At 39.7% G+C, this 16,472-nt stretch overlaps 1 protein-coding gene across 1 annotated transcript in view; it reads right to left on the bottom strand.

Moving 5' to 3' along the window:
* Positions 1-6,073: 6,073 nt before the first annotated feature.
* The window catches only part of PCTP (phosphatidylcholine transfer protein), a 34,910-nt gene continuing 24,511 nt past the window's right edge, over positions 6,074-16,472 (bottom strand). The window contains exon 6 of the mRNA XM_069482368.1: positions 6,074-6,118. Coding sequence (XP_069338469.1) covers positions 6,113-6,118 — 6 coding nt within the window. The 3' untranslated portion in view covers positions 6,074-6,112. The remainder of the gene's footprint in view (positions 6,119-16,472) is intronic.

The following is a 16,472-nucleotide window of genomic DNA, read 5'->3' on the forward strand; positions in this document are numbered from 1 at the left end:
ACAACTGGAGTTCTCTTATGCTACCTCCAAAGCAAAGCCAAACAAAACTAAATTCTCTTTCAAAAGATTTAACAGGTACAATATAAGGAACTATTTCCAGCAATGTGAAGAGAGTCAAATCTGGTGCTAAAAGGATACAAAATTTTCAATTGTGTTGTGCAGATCTATATTCTTACTAAATTAGCCTGCTTGTTTTTCACCTCCTGACAAAGGTATGTTAAAGTCTCCGATTATATAATTCTGCATTTGTCTGTTTCTTCTAGTTCTATCTATTTTTGCTTTATAAAATTTGAAGTAATATTGGATACATACAAATTTATAATTGTGCTATCTTTCTGGTGAACTGACCACTTTAAATGCTATAACATGCTTTTTAATGCAAGAAATTTAAAACTATTTACCCCTGCTGTCTCTTGTGCTGGGGTTTTCATTGATTTTATTTTTTTTTTTTTATTTTTATTTTTTTATTTTTTTTTGAGACAGAGTCTCACTTTGTTGCCCAGGCTAGAGTGAGTGCCGTGGCGTCAGCCTAGCTCACAGCAACCTCAAACTCCTGGGCTCAAGGGATCCTCCTGTCTCAGCCTCCCGAGTAGTTGGGACTACAGGCATGCACCACCATGCCCGGCTAATTTTTTCTATATATATTTTTAGCTGTCCGTATAATTTCTTTCTATTTTTAGTAGAGATGGGGTCTCGCTCTTGCTCAGGCTGGTCTCGAACTCCTGAGCTCAAATGATCCGCCCACCTCGGCCTCCCAGAGAGCTAGGATTACAGGCGTGAGCCACCGCGCCCGGCCGATTGATTTTAATTATACAGATATTTTAAACTTCACATAACATTACATGTTGTTTTATGCAGTCAACATTCTTTTATATTTAAATACAAATTTAATCTTTCTGTTTTTCTTCATTCTTTTCTGCACTTTCCTTTTTTTCATCTGAAATCATTTTTCTTCTACCCAAAGATCTCCTTTTAGTATTTTATCTACTATGACTCTGGTGATGAATTCCCTTAGTTTATGTTTTCTAAAATGTTTTTATTATGCCAACATTTTTGAAGAATATTTTTCTGGGTATGGAACTCTAGGCTGGTAGTTTTTTTTTCTTTCTTTTCTTTTTTTTTTTTTTCTTTTAGTATTTTGCCATTCAATTTAGTATTTAGCCATTCAACTGTCTCCTGGCTCCCATAATTTTTTTTATGAGAAGTTAGCTGTAAGTTTTAGGGTTATTTCTTTACAGCTAAAGTATTTTTTGTCTTTTGATAACTGTTAACATTTTGTTTCATTTCATCAATTATTACTGTTACGAATTTAAATGTGTTTCTTTGTTTTTTTTTTTTTTTTTTTGGCTTGGTATTTGTAATACTTCCTGAATCTTTAGATAGATACTCTGCAGCAGTCTTAGAAGTTTTTCAGCCATTATCTCTTCAAATATTGCTTTTGCCATATTGTCCTTTGTCACTCTTATAGGATTGTGTTTACACAAAGTGTACACCTTTTTATCTTGTCCCATATATCTCTTAGACTCTTTTCTGTATTTTCTATCCTTCTTTTCTCTTCATGATTCTATCTGTACATTTCCAACTGACATTTTTACACTCATTAATTCTTACTTCACCTGTGTTTAATCTGTTATGTTCACATATTGAGTTCTTAATTTCAGTTTTATTTTATCAGTTCCATGATTTTATTTGACTTTTTAACAGAGTGCAGTTTTCAGCTAAAATTTTTCATGTTTTCATTTAATATTTGAGACATGCAAATCCCAGTTTTTAAAACATGTATGTCTTATAAATGTAATATCTGGATCTCCTACCAGTCTAGTACTCTTGTCTGCTTTTGTCCTTTTTATATTCTTATTTTTTATCGTTAGATCTCATAGCCTTGCCTGGTAAATTTGTGTTGAAAGGCATTGTTGCAATGAAAATTTGAGTTTCTGGATGATATTCTCTTCCCCTAAAGAGGAAACAATTTTGCTTCTCTCAGGCAGTGACCATAGGGGCAGTTCTCAATACAATTTTGAGTCCATCTTTTTCAGACTGGTCTTTATGAAGGATGATCTATTTCTAGTTTTCTGTCCTACTTGTAGATAACCCTCCAAGTGTCCCAATAAAAGTCGGGGTTAAATTGAGACAAGTGAGCCACCAAGGGCACAGGATTCAATGAATGAGTACTCTTAAAATTTTGCCCCAAACGTGCTTCATTTGTCACACACTGGTTCTGGCTCTGGTACCAGCTGAAAGCCTGGTATTTATCTGGCATCTCTTCTTGGCAGGCTCTGAATTTGATATTTTGCTTCACAGCCCCATGAAATCGCATAAGCTCTGAGTTGTCTCAGCTTCTTTGCCTTCACTTGTACATTGGCAAAAAACATCAAGAGAAAATATAAAGCTTTAACATTAGGCTCATCTCTGCACTTCTCCTTGGATTTTTTTTAAGTCGTCATTTTCTTGGTAGCTCTCCCTTGCTTTCAAACAGATTTTTAAAAATTTAATCTAGATTTTCCAGTTATCCTCCACAAGATGGTTGTTCAGATGCTAGCTACCCTTTCATCGTCAAAAGTGGAAACCCCTTTTGTTTTTCTGTGTGATGATGTAAAGTAGAGGGCCGATGTCACATTTTTCTCAAATTGAAAATACCCTTTTGCACGTTTTAAATCATCACCATGGACCTTCCTTTTCTTCTATCTATTATTTGAATGCTGGTGTTCCTGAGGATTTCTCCCTGAGCAATATTATCCCCACATTGCATGACATGTTGCCTATATTCTGGTGACTCCCAGGTTTATAGCTTCATCTCAGAATGTTCCTCTGGGCTTCAAACCCGTCCTTCAAATACTCTATGGAACACCTCTCTAGATATCCTCTGTGCTCCTAGAACATAGTATGCCCAACACAAAAATCATCATCTTCTTTTCTCTTTCCTCTTTACCACTATCAGTTTGATTTTCTTCTTCTTTTCCCTGTCTTAGTTAATTATGGTTGCTTTTCCTGTATCCTATCCTAAACTGCAAGCTTCAGAAAGTCATCCTCTAGTCTTCTACCTTCAACCTCACGTAAATTGTCAAGTCATACACGTGCAGATTATATATAAAATCTCATATATATAATCATATACACATGTTCATATGTAAACATGCCCCCATCACTTCCCACTCATACACTGATTTCTCACCGAGACCTTCCCAACCATCTTGCTGACTCAGGGAGAGCAAATGCTTAGCTCATGCCTGCTGCCGTTTTCCCTTCTTTCTGTTCTCACACTCATGACAGCCATCACTTCTCTATTATTGGAGACTTTCATGATAAGTCCAGATGTAGTTTTAAAATTCTTCTCAAAACAGCACTCCATAGAGACACTACAAGAGTTGATAAACAAATTTAAACCCACTTGTCATCTCTCTATCCTCTCTACCAGATGGTATCTAGACAGTATAGATTGTGCCACCAGAGATATGCCCCTAAAGGGAAATCTGACTCTGTCACTTTTGTGTTTATTAAATCTATGAGAATCTCCTCTTGCTTACAAAATAAAGTATTGGTATTAGGCCTTTCACAATCCCGTTTAATAGGACTTTTCGGATTTATTTACCATTACTGACACAAGTACTCTACTCTCTCGTGGCAACACATTTATCCCATTCCTGCAGTCTGAATGTCTTTCGCGCTTCGTTTGTTCGTGCTATTACTTCTTCCCCACATGACCTTCCCCATTCGCTATCTGCCGGCTTACCTCCTATTTACATGTATCCTTTGGGCAGAATTATGTGATTCTTCCTCTGGATCACTAGAACACTTTTTTGAACCTTTAATAGACCATATTGTCCTTTCCATTAACATGTTTTTAAATGTTCACACATATGTCTGGAGGATCACCGCAAATAATAACTGTGTCTTTATTCAATGCAAAATGCCTAGCAGGTGCTCAATTAATATATGCTAACAGAATAAATAAAGTGGGCAATCCTAACTTCTCTTTGGGAACAGTAGCAGGAATGATTGCTTATTTCCCTTCGGTCATTAATTTAACAATTTTTTTTTACTGTCTACATAGAGCAACGTCTATGACAGAAATGTGCAGTTTCTTGCAAAGCATCACACTGCATCTGAAGCAACAGGAACCAAGCGAGAAGCTCTTTAAGTAGCTTTTACGCAAACATTTCAATCTGTCATGTTCCCTTCCATGGGTGAAGGAACTGTAAATGAAGTATTTGGCTCGCAGAGAGTTATGGCACAATTCTTGGCTCACCTTGATAAATATTGATCTTGTATAAATTACTCAGGAAAGGCAGACGATGGTTCTCTGGGCAACACACACAACCCCCACTCCCCTTTATGCAAAGACATAAATCATTTATGAATAGAGCCCCACATGCTCTATGAATAAGTCCCTTGGATTCCAAGATGACTGATACTCAAGTATTTTTCTCGTTTGAGTGCAGACCTAAATTTAAGCAAGCAGTCAGACTACACGAAGTTACAATGCCCTTTTGTTCACCGTAAGGTGAAAGATGCATAATAGGCTTTCAAGGGTAAACATCGCACGTTTCAAAATAAACAACGTTAAATGCGACTGCACGTTTGTGCCTTCAATAAAGCGGATGGCAGAGGGATAGTTCTTTAGACACATCTCGTGTCATGTTCATTCAATTTTAAGTTTTAGCTGCTGGTGGAAAGAGGAGGGTTAGTGTGTGTATGTGTGTGGAATTGTGGAGGACTCGTTTCCCTTTGACTACAGTTGAATCAAGCCTTTGGTTTCATCTGGAAAGTTGTGAATAGCACAATAAGGGGTCTGTGTGTGGTGAGGAGTCATTAAAATAAAGAACCAAAGGGCAGCAAACATTGGTTTTCTGGGATTCTTGTGGTCAGATTAATAATGAGAGTGTTTAACCTCTGGGGACTTCATCACTGGAGGGACAAGAGGGAGGATGAAAAGACAAACTGACAAATAGCTTGTGGTCTCTTGGCAGGAGCTGGAATTTGTCATTAGAGCTCACACAAAGGGTCAAAATGCTGACACTTCTTGGGAAAAATAAAGGAATGTGACTTATGCTCTTGGGTACCTTTATTTGTGTGACTTTCTCCACCTTGAATGTTTTCGGCCCTCTGATTTCAACTTTTTCACATTCTGTGAATTTCTGTAAGCTTCTTTTGTAATTTAAATAGCATAGAAGACATGACATAAGAAATACTATTTGATTTCTTGATGGACAGAAAATCTTTAATGAGGACTCGGAGACATAGATACAACGAGAATTATCACAGAATTATTTATAAAGGAGTAAATGGAAAAACACCTAAATGCCCACACTAGGAGACTGGTTAAACAAATTATAGAAGATTCTGACAAAGGAATAAAATGCAGCAGTTAAAGATCAGGAGGCAGATAGAAATACACTAGGATAGAAAGTTGTCTAAGTCGTATTAAGCTTAAAAAAACAAAGTAGGCTGCAGGGGAGTAGAGTATGATTCCATTTAAAATAAAACAAAACCACCATATCATGTATGTGTACATAGATATATTAATAGTTTATGATAGTTATGTCTTGGGAATGTAATTAAAGCAAGAAGGGGGTTAACTTTCACCTCTTAAATATGGCTGTATTGGTTTAATTTATTATGATGCATAAGAGTTTTTGTTTTGACAATTGAAAATAATTTTTAAACAAGGTATTGGTCTTTTACATCCAAGTTCCAATGTCATTTTATCTAGGAATGAATTTTCCCATTTCTACAATGCAGTAGACTTTTTTTTTTTTTTTTTTTTTTACCAATTTTGCAACAGTTGTGTATTCTTGCAATATCATGTAGGGGAGAACACTTAATTTGTACTGAGAAGGCTGGTGTTCAAATCCAGTTCTGCCACTTTCTTGCTGTAGAATAACTTGAGAAATGATCTAAGGCCACATTTTCTTTCCAGCAAAATGGGAGAAATAATGCTATCTCCACAGGATCCTTGGGAGTTGTAAAATGAGAGGGATTAATATACTGGTTATCTGTGTACTTACCTTGTGCATTCTGTAGTATTTTAATCTCCTTGAGAACAGGACTGCCACCTTCATCAATTTATTCAACACAGACAGGTTGAGCAACTATCACGTGTCAGGCGCTGTGCTTAGCTCTAGGGGTGACAATAATGAACAAGAAAGACAGCACTGGTGCAGTGGAGCAATCACACGATAATCAGACCCACACCACACGGTGTAGTAAGAGTTATAACAAGGGAATCAGGAAACTCTTTCTTGTAGGAAGTGATTCTCAACCAAGCCTCAGGGGATGAATAAGCCAGCAAGGGGGCAGAGAGGATTTGAAGAATGTGTCAAACAGACGGAAAGGGATGAGTGAGAGCATAGAGAACTTAGAACGGTAAACATGTTCACCCTGGTTGGAACTTCAAGGGTGAGGAGAGAGGGGCAAATTATGAGGTCTTGCCCCTCCCTGGTGTGCCTTGTCTTCCTCCCACGTGTTGCTGACTCTCCAGAATGATCAGTGGGAATTCACAATGTCATAGAAAGTGAGAATTTAAATGTCTTCTGGCAACTCAAACTCAGCAGAAGCTGAATGATAAAAGGATCTGGGACTCAGAGAACCAGCATCATCTTCATATTTATCCAGAGACCCAGAAGACTCCAGGATACGTGAATCCACTTGGCCTCCTGCAGAGGTTTAGGACACAGAAAAGAAGAAATGTTCTAAATTAGACGATATTGGAGATGGAGGGGTTAGTGGTGGGGAGTTGAAGGGGATGGGAAGATGCACTTTTGTTTGTTTGGACTGTGGACATGTTGGGAACTGGACACATCCACTCAGCCATACCCTTGGTGCAAAGCCACTGAGCAAATGAGAGCAAAGAGTCAGAAAGAGGGAACATAGAAGCATCCAAATCCCAGTTGCTTAAAACTAAAGAAGCTTCTGACCCATACAGAAAGCTCTGGCATTAAGACAAATACTTGAAATATAGAGGTGCATTTCATGTGAGTGAGTAACATAACACAAAAGCTGAGAATTGTAGAATTTCAGTGCTCAAATAGGCTTTCAAAGTCACTTGCCAATCTATCTCATTTCCTGGAGGAGGAAGCTGAGGCCCAGGGATGATGAACTCTAGTCATTTATCCATTCAGGCATCTATTAATTATCTTGAACAAGTGCCTATTGGATGTTCCCAGGCCTATATAGTAGGGATAGAAAGATGGAAGAGTTCTTTTCTCTGGCCCCATGGTTCTTTTCATCTAATGATAAGTTATGTAAGATATTTTGAGATATGACACGGTGCAGTGGGAACATTATGAGTAGAAGCTGAAGGAAGAGATTCAGGAAGCCTTCACAGGAGGACATAGCATTGAACTTGTTCTCAAAAGATGCACAGAGATTCTGCAAAAATAGAAGGGGGGAGGTAATATTGCAGACACAGCAATCAGGATACACAGACAATAATATAAACATATTAAATCAAGACGGGAATTGGCACTAAAGCATTTACAATTTAGCAGCAATTACAGACCATCTGGTCAGAATATGAATGGTCCCTCCCTAACATTGATCCCATACACTAACAAAAAGGAAACTTGAAGGTGATGGAAGAATTTATATCTTCTGACACCATGTTTGCTAAACAAAAGCATCCAATAACACATTAGGGCTCAGAGTTTCTAAGAATTGTTCAAAGGGTAAGGAAAGAAAAAAGCATGAGTGGGTACTAATCGCTTAAATTCAGATTTGTAAGGAAGGAAAGAATAGTTATGTGCAAGGTAGACAGACGGATAAAGTTGCAGAAGTGGGACAGGATGAACTTTAAATATGCTAAGTGATTACATACATAATCTTACTTAATGTTCACAACAACCTGGGTGTGAGTATGATTATGCCCATTTTAGAGATGAGAAAAATCGAGGCTCAAAGATACTGACTTCTCCAGAGGCACAAAGCCAGTAGGTGCCAGGCTCAGAGTTTGAGTCCTAATCCACCTCCAATGTCAGGGTTCTTTCTATTATGTGACGATTTCTCCCAGGAACCCTGGGAGAAAGAGGCTGTGGGTATCCTGAAGTTTATAAAAAGCAAGTAAAACAACCCAAAGAGTTTTAAGAAAAGGATATATACAACTCCACAGCTGATGACTATATAAGAAATATAGCTTATGAGGGATAGGCAAATTTTCCCCCAACCTTTCATTAGGAAAATTTTCAAATATACAGAAGAGTTGACAGAATTGTACAGTGAACACTCACACAGCCCATCACCTAAATTCTACAATGAACATTTTGCTATATTTGGTTTATCAAGATTGGAATTATTTTTAAAAAGTAAAATCCTGACTACATAATCACTCGCAATTATAATCATAAGTCTATACATAATTATGAAAATGTAAATACCAGACCGTAAGTTCCATAAGGTCAAGGGTGACGTTTGTTAGTTTATCTCTGCATAGCCAATGCTCGGCTTGGTTCCTGGCACAGAGTTGGCCCTTGATAAATCTTGGTTGAATAAGTAGATAACATAATCCCAGTAAGAAAAAATGGGGTTCAGCTAAAGAAGCTAATATAGTATGCTCTCTGATAAGTTAATAATAGAGGAGAAAGTGTTCCATAGATGGAAGGAAACACAATTCACCAGGGATCAATATATCAGAGGACTGTCAGTTTGCTAAAGCAAGAATAAACTGAAGCTAGTCTTTCTGCATGTCCTGACACATACTACCAAAGGACATGGAGAACTTAAAACTGGCATGATAAAACTCACTGAAGATTGGTGTGAAGTCCTTCATTTTGGTTAGTGATCAATTACACAAGTAGAGAATGAGGGAGCTGTTGCTTGGCAGAGTTTGTATATTTAAAATTAGGAAGAGAGGTAGAAAGGAAATTGGTTATTACAAGCTAGTAGTATAAACAAGTGGTTAAAAAAGATAAACCAGACTTAGACAGCATTAACAAAAAACATATAGAGAGATTGCAAGCATTAATAGTACCATTGTTCTTGGAGTATTCCTCTTAACTCTGGGGGCCATATGATTAATATATAACAGCACTATTGAATAAACCCTAGATGTCTAGAGGGATAGAGGAGGGAGTTTTAGGTGATAAGAGGGTCAGAATATTATTATAGATTATAATTATAAAGGAACTGAGAATGTTTAGACTAAGGAGGAAAAGACAAGGGACAATGTGATAATTATCTTCAAATATTTGAAGGGCTAATAGAAAAGGAAGTAGAGGTAATAGTTTCAAGATGGTAGATAAGCTGACCTACAAGGGCATGTAGATATAAAATATAAAGGCATATTCGCATTTTACATATTTAAAAAATATAAAATATGACTATGCACACACAAATACATGTACACATATATACATAAGAATTAAAATACAAGGATTGGGGCATAAGAGTTGTTACATTTTGTGGTCCAGGAATAAAGAGAAAATGGATGAGAGAAAATTGCAGAGAAGGCTGCAGGTCAGGACACTTGTGGAAAAGTGTAGCTGTCAAACATGGGAACAGCAATAAGCACAATCTATGTTCAGAGATACCTCTGGTATCTCTGGTGAGAGCAGAGCGTGGCCAGGTTGATCAACCACCATCTACCACCACACCCACACGTGCACGTGTACAAATGCATGAACATACCAGATAAAGAGGAATCTGCCTTGAGATGAGAATAGTGAATGTGGGAGCTGAGACAGAGAGATAGGGCAATTCCTAGGTGGCTGCTGATGCTGGAGCCAACCCTGGAGAGATGGTGATGGTGCCACGAGCCCTACTGTTCCCATTGGGAATGGTGGAGAGTGAGCCACTGCTATAGCTCTCACACCTGCTCTCAAATAAGCAGAAAGTTAAACTTGCAAGATGAGCACAAAATGAAGAAACACCAAATATCCAGGAAAAGTCTATAGAGTAAAAAATAAAAAACAAAACAAACAAACAAAAGACAATAAATTCAACAAAGAGAACTTATACCCAAAGAAATAGAATTAATAGAACAAGTTTAGCAGGAGTTGGGGAGAAGAATAGCCATACTCTATAATATATTATTTCTGAGAGGAAATCTAAGGCCAATAGAGGAAAGTAGCAGGAAGGTAGACTTCAGCATAGTGCAAAGTAAGAACTTTTCAAATAATTATGTTCATTCAACAACGGGCTTCAATAGACTATATACAAGCTCTAGTCTTGACTCTATCTTATATGGGACTTTAATCGAATAGTTAAAGATATAGAAAGGTACATTATCAAAACAGAGCAGCTTAGCTAAAAAACAAACAAACAAACAACAGCAATAACAAACCCAGCTGAGGCAATAGAGACAACAGGCTATAATTAATTAGCTGAGATGCTAGAGAACCAGGAACAAATAACCTATAATAACTGAACCTGGCATATAGTAGCCCTACAATCAGGATTTGTCAAATAAACTTAAGGAGCATTGGGGCAAATACATGTTCATCTTGCTCACTAGCAAAAGGACAGACAGGTTGTTAGCTGAATTTTTATTCTAGTAGGGAATACAGCTAATAAGTAAACACATGATATGAAGTAGGTAGTGATAATTTCTACAAAGAAAAATGAAGATGGCAAAAATGATAGAAAATAATGTGTGCTTATTTTTGTTTGGTTTGCTTAGTTTTGGAGGAGAGAGACTACTTTAGAGGGGAAGACATTTGAGCAGAGACCTAAATAAAGTGAGGCATTGTATTAATTATCTATTAGTGCATAAATCTTATTGGCTTAAAGCAACCACCTTTATTTTCAGTGTACCGAGAACCTGGGCTTGGCTCTAGCCGGGTCCCCTGGCTCAGCATCTCTCATGTGGCAGCAATCAAGGTGGCCTCAGAGGCTGCAGTCACTGCAACGCTCGACCAGAAAGGTTCTGCCTCTCATCTCTCTCAGGTTGCCGGCATGATTCAGTTCCTCCCTGGCTACTGGACTGAGAGTCTCAGCTCCTGAATGGCTACTGACCAGAAGCCACCCTCAGTTCCTCGTCATCTTGGCCTCTCTACAGGGCAACTCACAAATGGCAAGATGCTTCCTCAAAGAAGCAAGTGAGAGGAGCCAGAGAGGGAAACTGAGTAAGAACAGAAGTCAGTTTTTTACAACCTAATCTTGGATATGACTGACAGCCCATCACTTTTGCTCTGTCTTATTCTTTAGCACCAAGTCACTGGGCCCACCCAACATACAGAGGAGAGGATGACACAAGGGTATGACACCAGGACATGGGGATCACTGGGAGCCACGCCAGAAAGCTGCCTTCCCTACACAGGGCGCCACATGCAGACTGGGGGAAGAGCATTCCAGATGTCGGGAACAGCAAACGCAAAGACCATGGTGCGTGCGTTTGAAGAACAGACAGAAGGCTGGAGAGGAGTAAGACTAACAACAGGTGGAGCTTGAAGAGTAGGCAGCGGCCAGATCCCAGGTCATGTGGAACTTTCCAGGTCTCCGTAGTTTGGATTTAATTATGAGTATGAAGAAAATCCTTTGGATGGGTTGGAGCAGAAGAGGTTCAACTACCCTTTCCTTTATGAAATCACAGTGATGGTAAATGCTATGTTCAACTTGCTTGTTTATTTGTATTATGTTTAATGACCTTTCTATGGGGAAGCTGGCAATTCCATGTCAGTTGTTCCCTCTATTTAAAAAATTACTTTATCTTACTGGTTCTTAACACCTCAAATCTGACAGTCTAAGAATCTATAAGGAGATGATTTGAAATCATAGATTTTTTTTTTTTTTAGGATTTGAGCTCCTCTATGTTGTTCAGGGAAGAAGGATTAGCTGATATTATTATGATTATCATTATTCATTGCAATCAAGTGAGCTTGCCCCACTTCGATCTCAGGCAAAAGTCAGGGGAAATGAGGCGTTAGGAGCACAGGTGGACACCATCCTGACCGTGAGTGCGCAGTCACTGGGAAGCTCTCCCGTAGCCCATGGATATTCGGGGAGTGGAAGGGAGGCAGTCTACTTCCTGCTGAAGAACAAACACTTAAATTGCCAATTCCTTCTCCCCAGTTATCTGGGTCAGTTAATCCCAGCCTACAGCTGCCAGCTGAACTCATCCTGGGCCAAGCAGCTCTGCTTTGAAACTCTCCCCCAGGCCGCCTCACACAATGATGTCAGAGGGGGTGAGCGCCCCCGCCAGCCCTCCCCTCTCGCAAGATGATGTGCAAGGGGAAATGCACGCTGTCTTTGCTCAGGAAACATCTGGTGGATCCGCTAGTCCTCGAGCGGGTCACTGGCTGTTTTATAAGTTAGTGGAACAGAATGGGATGGGAAGACGGGGGACTTCAGCGATTACTCAACCTCCCCACCAAGTTACAAACTAAAATGAGAGGTGAGGAAACGGCCTCCCTCGCAGGCACTCTCCAGGGACCCGGCCACATCGCCGCACAGTCACATTTCCTAGCTTGTAATGGAAAACGAACGCTGTTTACAAGAGCTCAAAGTAGCCCAGATGGAAACATGAGCCAAGCCGTGTCGTGGAGGGCAGACTGCTACTTGGAAGCTTTCAGCAGTCCAGTAATTATTCAATACCAGGCCTGAAATATAGGCTCCTAACGAAGAATATTATTCACTCTCCCTTGGAAAATGAAACACCGCATTCATTGGGGAGCAGAATCCATGACCGCTTACAAACACATCCAGCCCCTCATAAGCTGTTTGGCATAAAACAAAAGTGGCTGTATGTTCCGCGCTGAGCTCTAAGTACCGTTTTTGTCCTGCTTGGTTTCCATGGACTTTTTCTCAGTTTACGAACCACCTGAGAGGAACTGGGTAAAACAGATAAGAGAAAATGCATTCGGTGTGCTGTCCCCCAACCTGCTTTCCCATATCTGTCCCCGGGGGAACACAGGCTTTCTTAACTTTCAGGATTCTGGCCTGCAAATGAAAAGGTCTTCTCTTCTAGGCCTGTTTTGCCTCCAGCCTCTCTCCCCTCCCCCAGTTAAATCAATAATCCCATTCTGGTGTGTAGAATTTTTGATGGCCAGTATAAGTCCTCCGAAGGTGCTGAATCAGAATGCAAAGGCAAAAATAAATAAATAAAATAATGAAACAAAATTTTTAAAAAATCCTGAAAAACAAAGCAATTTTAGCTTTAAAAATTCTAAAATTCCATTTGTTCTCAATGTTTACTCTTTGGTAAGAATTAGGTAGAACATATGATTAAGAGTACATTTTTTTTTTTTTTTTTGGACCCATCTTTTGGGCATTATTGGTCAAATTGAGATCACGAGGCTTTGGGCTTGTTTTTCCTCCATTGATTCATGCATTCCCGCAGCAGGTAGTTTAGCATATTGTAGCATATTTCTTGTGTTCTATATATTGAGTATATAATTTAGGAATAAGACCAAGTTCTGCACCCTCTTGGAGCCTATATAAATGAACAAACAATAAATACATTGAATAAAAATATCATGTGCTATGCAGACAGGGTCATGAAATTTAGGGAATGATTATTGCCCTGTTCTCTGGTTACTTCTCCTGCAAAACCTCTCAGAGGGGTGACATTTAAATGACTGGCATGACTTGAAGCTTTCAGGCTTGCATGGATCAGGGAGCAGGGCATCCCAGGCAGGGAGAACAGCAGGTAAGAGGACTGATGCAGGAACAAGCTTGGCACATCGATGGAACAGAAAGAAGATTAAAAGGGGCGGAATGTGAGCAGGAAGGTGGAAGCAAGGGATTTGCAATCAAAGAAGCCTAGCTTTGAGTTCCCAGCCTACCACTTAACTCGCCACATTAGCTTAGGCACATTATTTAGCCTCTCTGAGTCACATAATGCCTCATCAGTACGTGGGAGAAAGTATTCCCTATCTCACCAAAGACTAAGAAAAGCACCCAGGCTAGTGCCTAGCATACAGTAGGAGCTTGTTACATTTTTTTCCTTATGTGAGAACACTAGGCTCTCAGCAAGTGTAATGGTTAATTTTATGTGTCAACTTGATTAGGCCATGGGGTGCCCAGATTTTTTGGTCAAACATTATTCTGGAGGTGCCTGTACGGGTGTTTTGGGATGAAATTAACATTTGAGTTAGTAGACTGAGTAGCAGATTGCCCTTGCTAATGTGGGAGGTTCTCATCCAATTATTTGAAAGCCTGAATAGAGCAAAAAGGCTGACCCTCTTCTGAGTAAGGGGGGAAGGCCTCCTGCCTGGGTGCTTTGAGCGGAGACATCGGTGTTTTCTTGTCTTCACACACAAACTGAAACATTACCTTTTTTTGAGTCTCCAGCCTGCCAGCTTTGGGACTAGAACTACACCATGGGATCTCCTGGGTCTCCAGCCTGGCAGCTGACATCGTGGGACTTCTTAGCCTTCATAATCACGTAAGCCAATTCTTTATTTTATATATACACACAGTCTGTGTCGTTTAACAGATACGTTCTGAAAAATGATTTCATTGTGTGCAAACATCATAGAGTGTACTTACACAAACCTACATGCTATAGCCTACTGCATACCTACGCTGTATGTTATGGCCTCTTGCTCCCCGGCTACAAACCTGTACAGCATGTTACTGTACTTAATATTGTAGGCAACTGTAACACAGTGGTAAGTATTTGTGTATCCAAACGTATCTAAACATAGAAAAGCTACAGTAAGACCTGGGATTATAATCTTACGAGACCACTGTGGTATATGTGGTCCATCACTGACCAAAACATCACTGTGCAGAGATGCTGGTTTTATTTCTCTGAGAATCTGGACTAATACAGCAAGTCTATCAAAAGTGACTTATAGACGTGGAAACTGCTCCAATCTGAAGGTGCTAGATTTCATTTATTCAGCACTATCATAGATTAGGGTTATCTAAATCCAGTGAATATTTATAGAGAACAAATTTATAGTGAACCTTGAATTCAGACAGAAATTTGACAAAATTTGGGGAAGATTTCCTTCACAGGCAAAAGGAATAGCCTGAGGCTAGGTGTGGTGGGAGGAGAGCAGGACATAGACAGAAATGTACAATTGGAGGTTATAGCTCATAATAGCTAAGATTGATTGACCACTTATTAAATGGAACTGGAACAAATCAGAGATTTGTTGACCACTTATTAAGTGCTAGGCACAGGCCAAGAGATCAGAGGTCTATAGATGAGGAGGCATTTGAGCTGGTTCGTGATCTTGGTCCAAAGGAACACTCTCCTTGGAGCTATTCATTAGTTGGCATAGGCAAAACTTCCAGGATTTTGTTTTTAAATGCTGTGGCTTAAGTAGAAAGAAGTCTATTTCTCTGTCTTGTAACAGCCCAGGGGTGGTAGGGATGCTTTGGCATCCTTAATCTCAGGCTTTCATCATTGAATCCAGGGCATTTGTTCTAGTTCTCATTATTGCCCAGACATAGCGAAAGGGACAAGGACCACGTGAATTCATACCTTTCCCTTTTAAGATCCTGAGCTGGAAGTGGCACATATTTATGCTCATATGATACTGGCCGAAATTTAGTCCTGCGGCCACACTGCACTACAGGGGAGGCTGGGAGGCCATGCACTCTGCTATTAATAAAACACAGCAACTTTGGAATTAGTAGACCATAGATTCTGCAGTTTGCTACAGCTGCGGTCCCCAACCCCTGGGCCACGGACTGGTACCAGTCTGTGGCCTGTTAGGGACCAGGCTGTAGAGCTCTGACACCCCTCCCAAATCACCCCCACCCCCACCCGACCCCCCATCCATGGAAAAATTGTCTTCCATGAAACAAGTCCCTGGCCAGAAATGTTGAGGACCACTGTGCTACAGGATCTACCAATTCTGAAATAATTACATTTTCCTTCCACATAGTGGTGATCACTTTCTTTCTCATTACTATAAACATTTGGGCACATATTCCATGTCTTCTATAGAATGCTAATTCCCAAACGGAAGAACCCATCCCACCTTCATGTACGCCATTGCCTGGCATTAGACCTGGCCTATCATGTAGAAAACTTGAAAAGTCACCCACATAGCACACTGCTTAGTTGTTGTCCCATTATCATATCTTATAAAATGAAGCACCTATTATGTGTATCCAAGTAGACACATGCACATACATACATATAAATAGATTAGCAATATAAATAATTTTTCTGAAGTCCTCCCATTTTGTTAGTTCTAAGCTCTGCAACCCCAAACAAACAATTATGTTTCTGTCTTCTCAAGAAAAAAATATTCTTCCTCGTAGTTGGGGATGAGTATAGAAAAATAAACTCCGGAGAAAGTGGACCTGCTTAACATTTCTTGTGCCTTCCTTTTTTCTGTCTTACTTCTGGCCCCCGAAATGGCTCTGATGGGCTGCAGGACGCATTCACATGGGAGGGGGTGCTGTACACTAGCACGGGCCAGGAGACACGGAGGGGATATGCGTGGATGTCCTCCCTCCCACCTTTTCTTTTCCCATTAAATTTCAGGAGCTGAGGTTTCACTTTGGAAACTCTATTTACGTATGGGCTACTCTGTGTGCTGCCTAACAGTGGAGAGGATTCAAAGTAACAAGGCTTAAAG

This window comes from Eulemur rufifrons, chromosome 9 (genome assembly GCF_041146395.1).
Source record: "Eulemur rufifrons isolate Redbay chromosome 9, OSU_ERuf_1, whole genome shotgun sequence".
NCBI classification, from domain to species: Eukaryota; Metazoa; Chordata; class Mammalia; order Primates; family Lemuridae; genus Eulemur; species Eulemur rufifrons.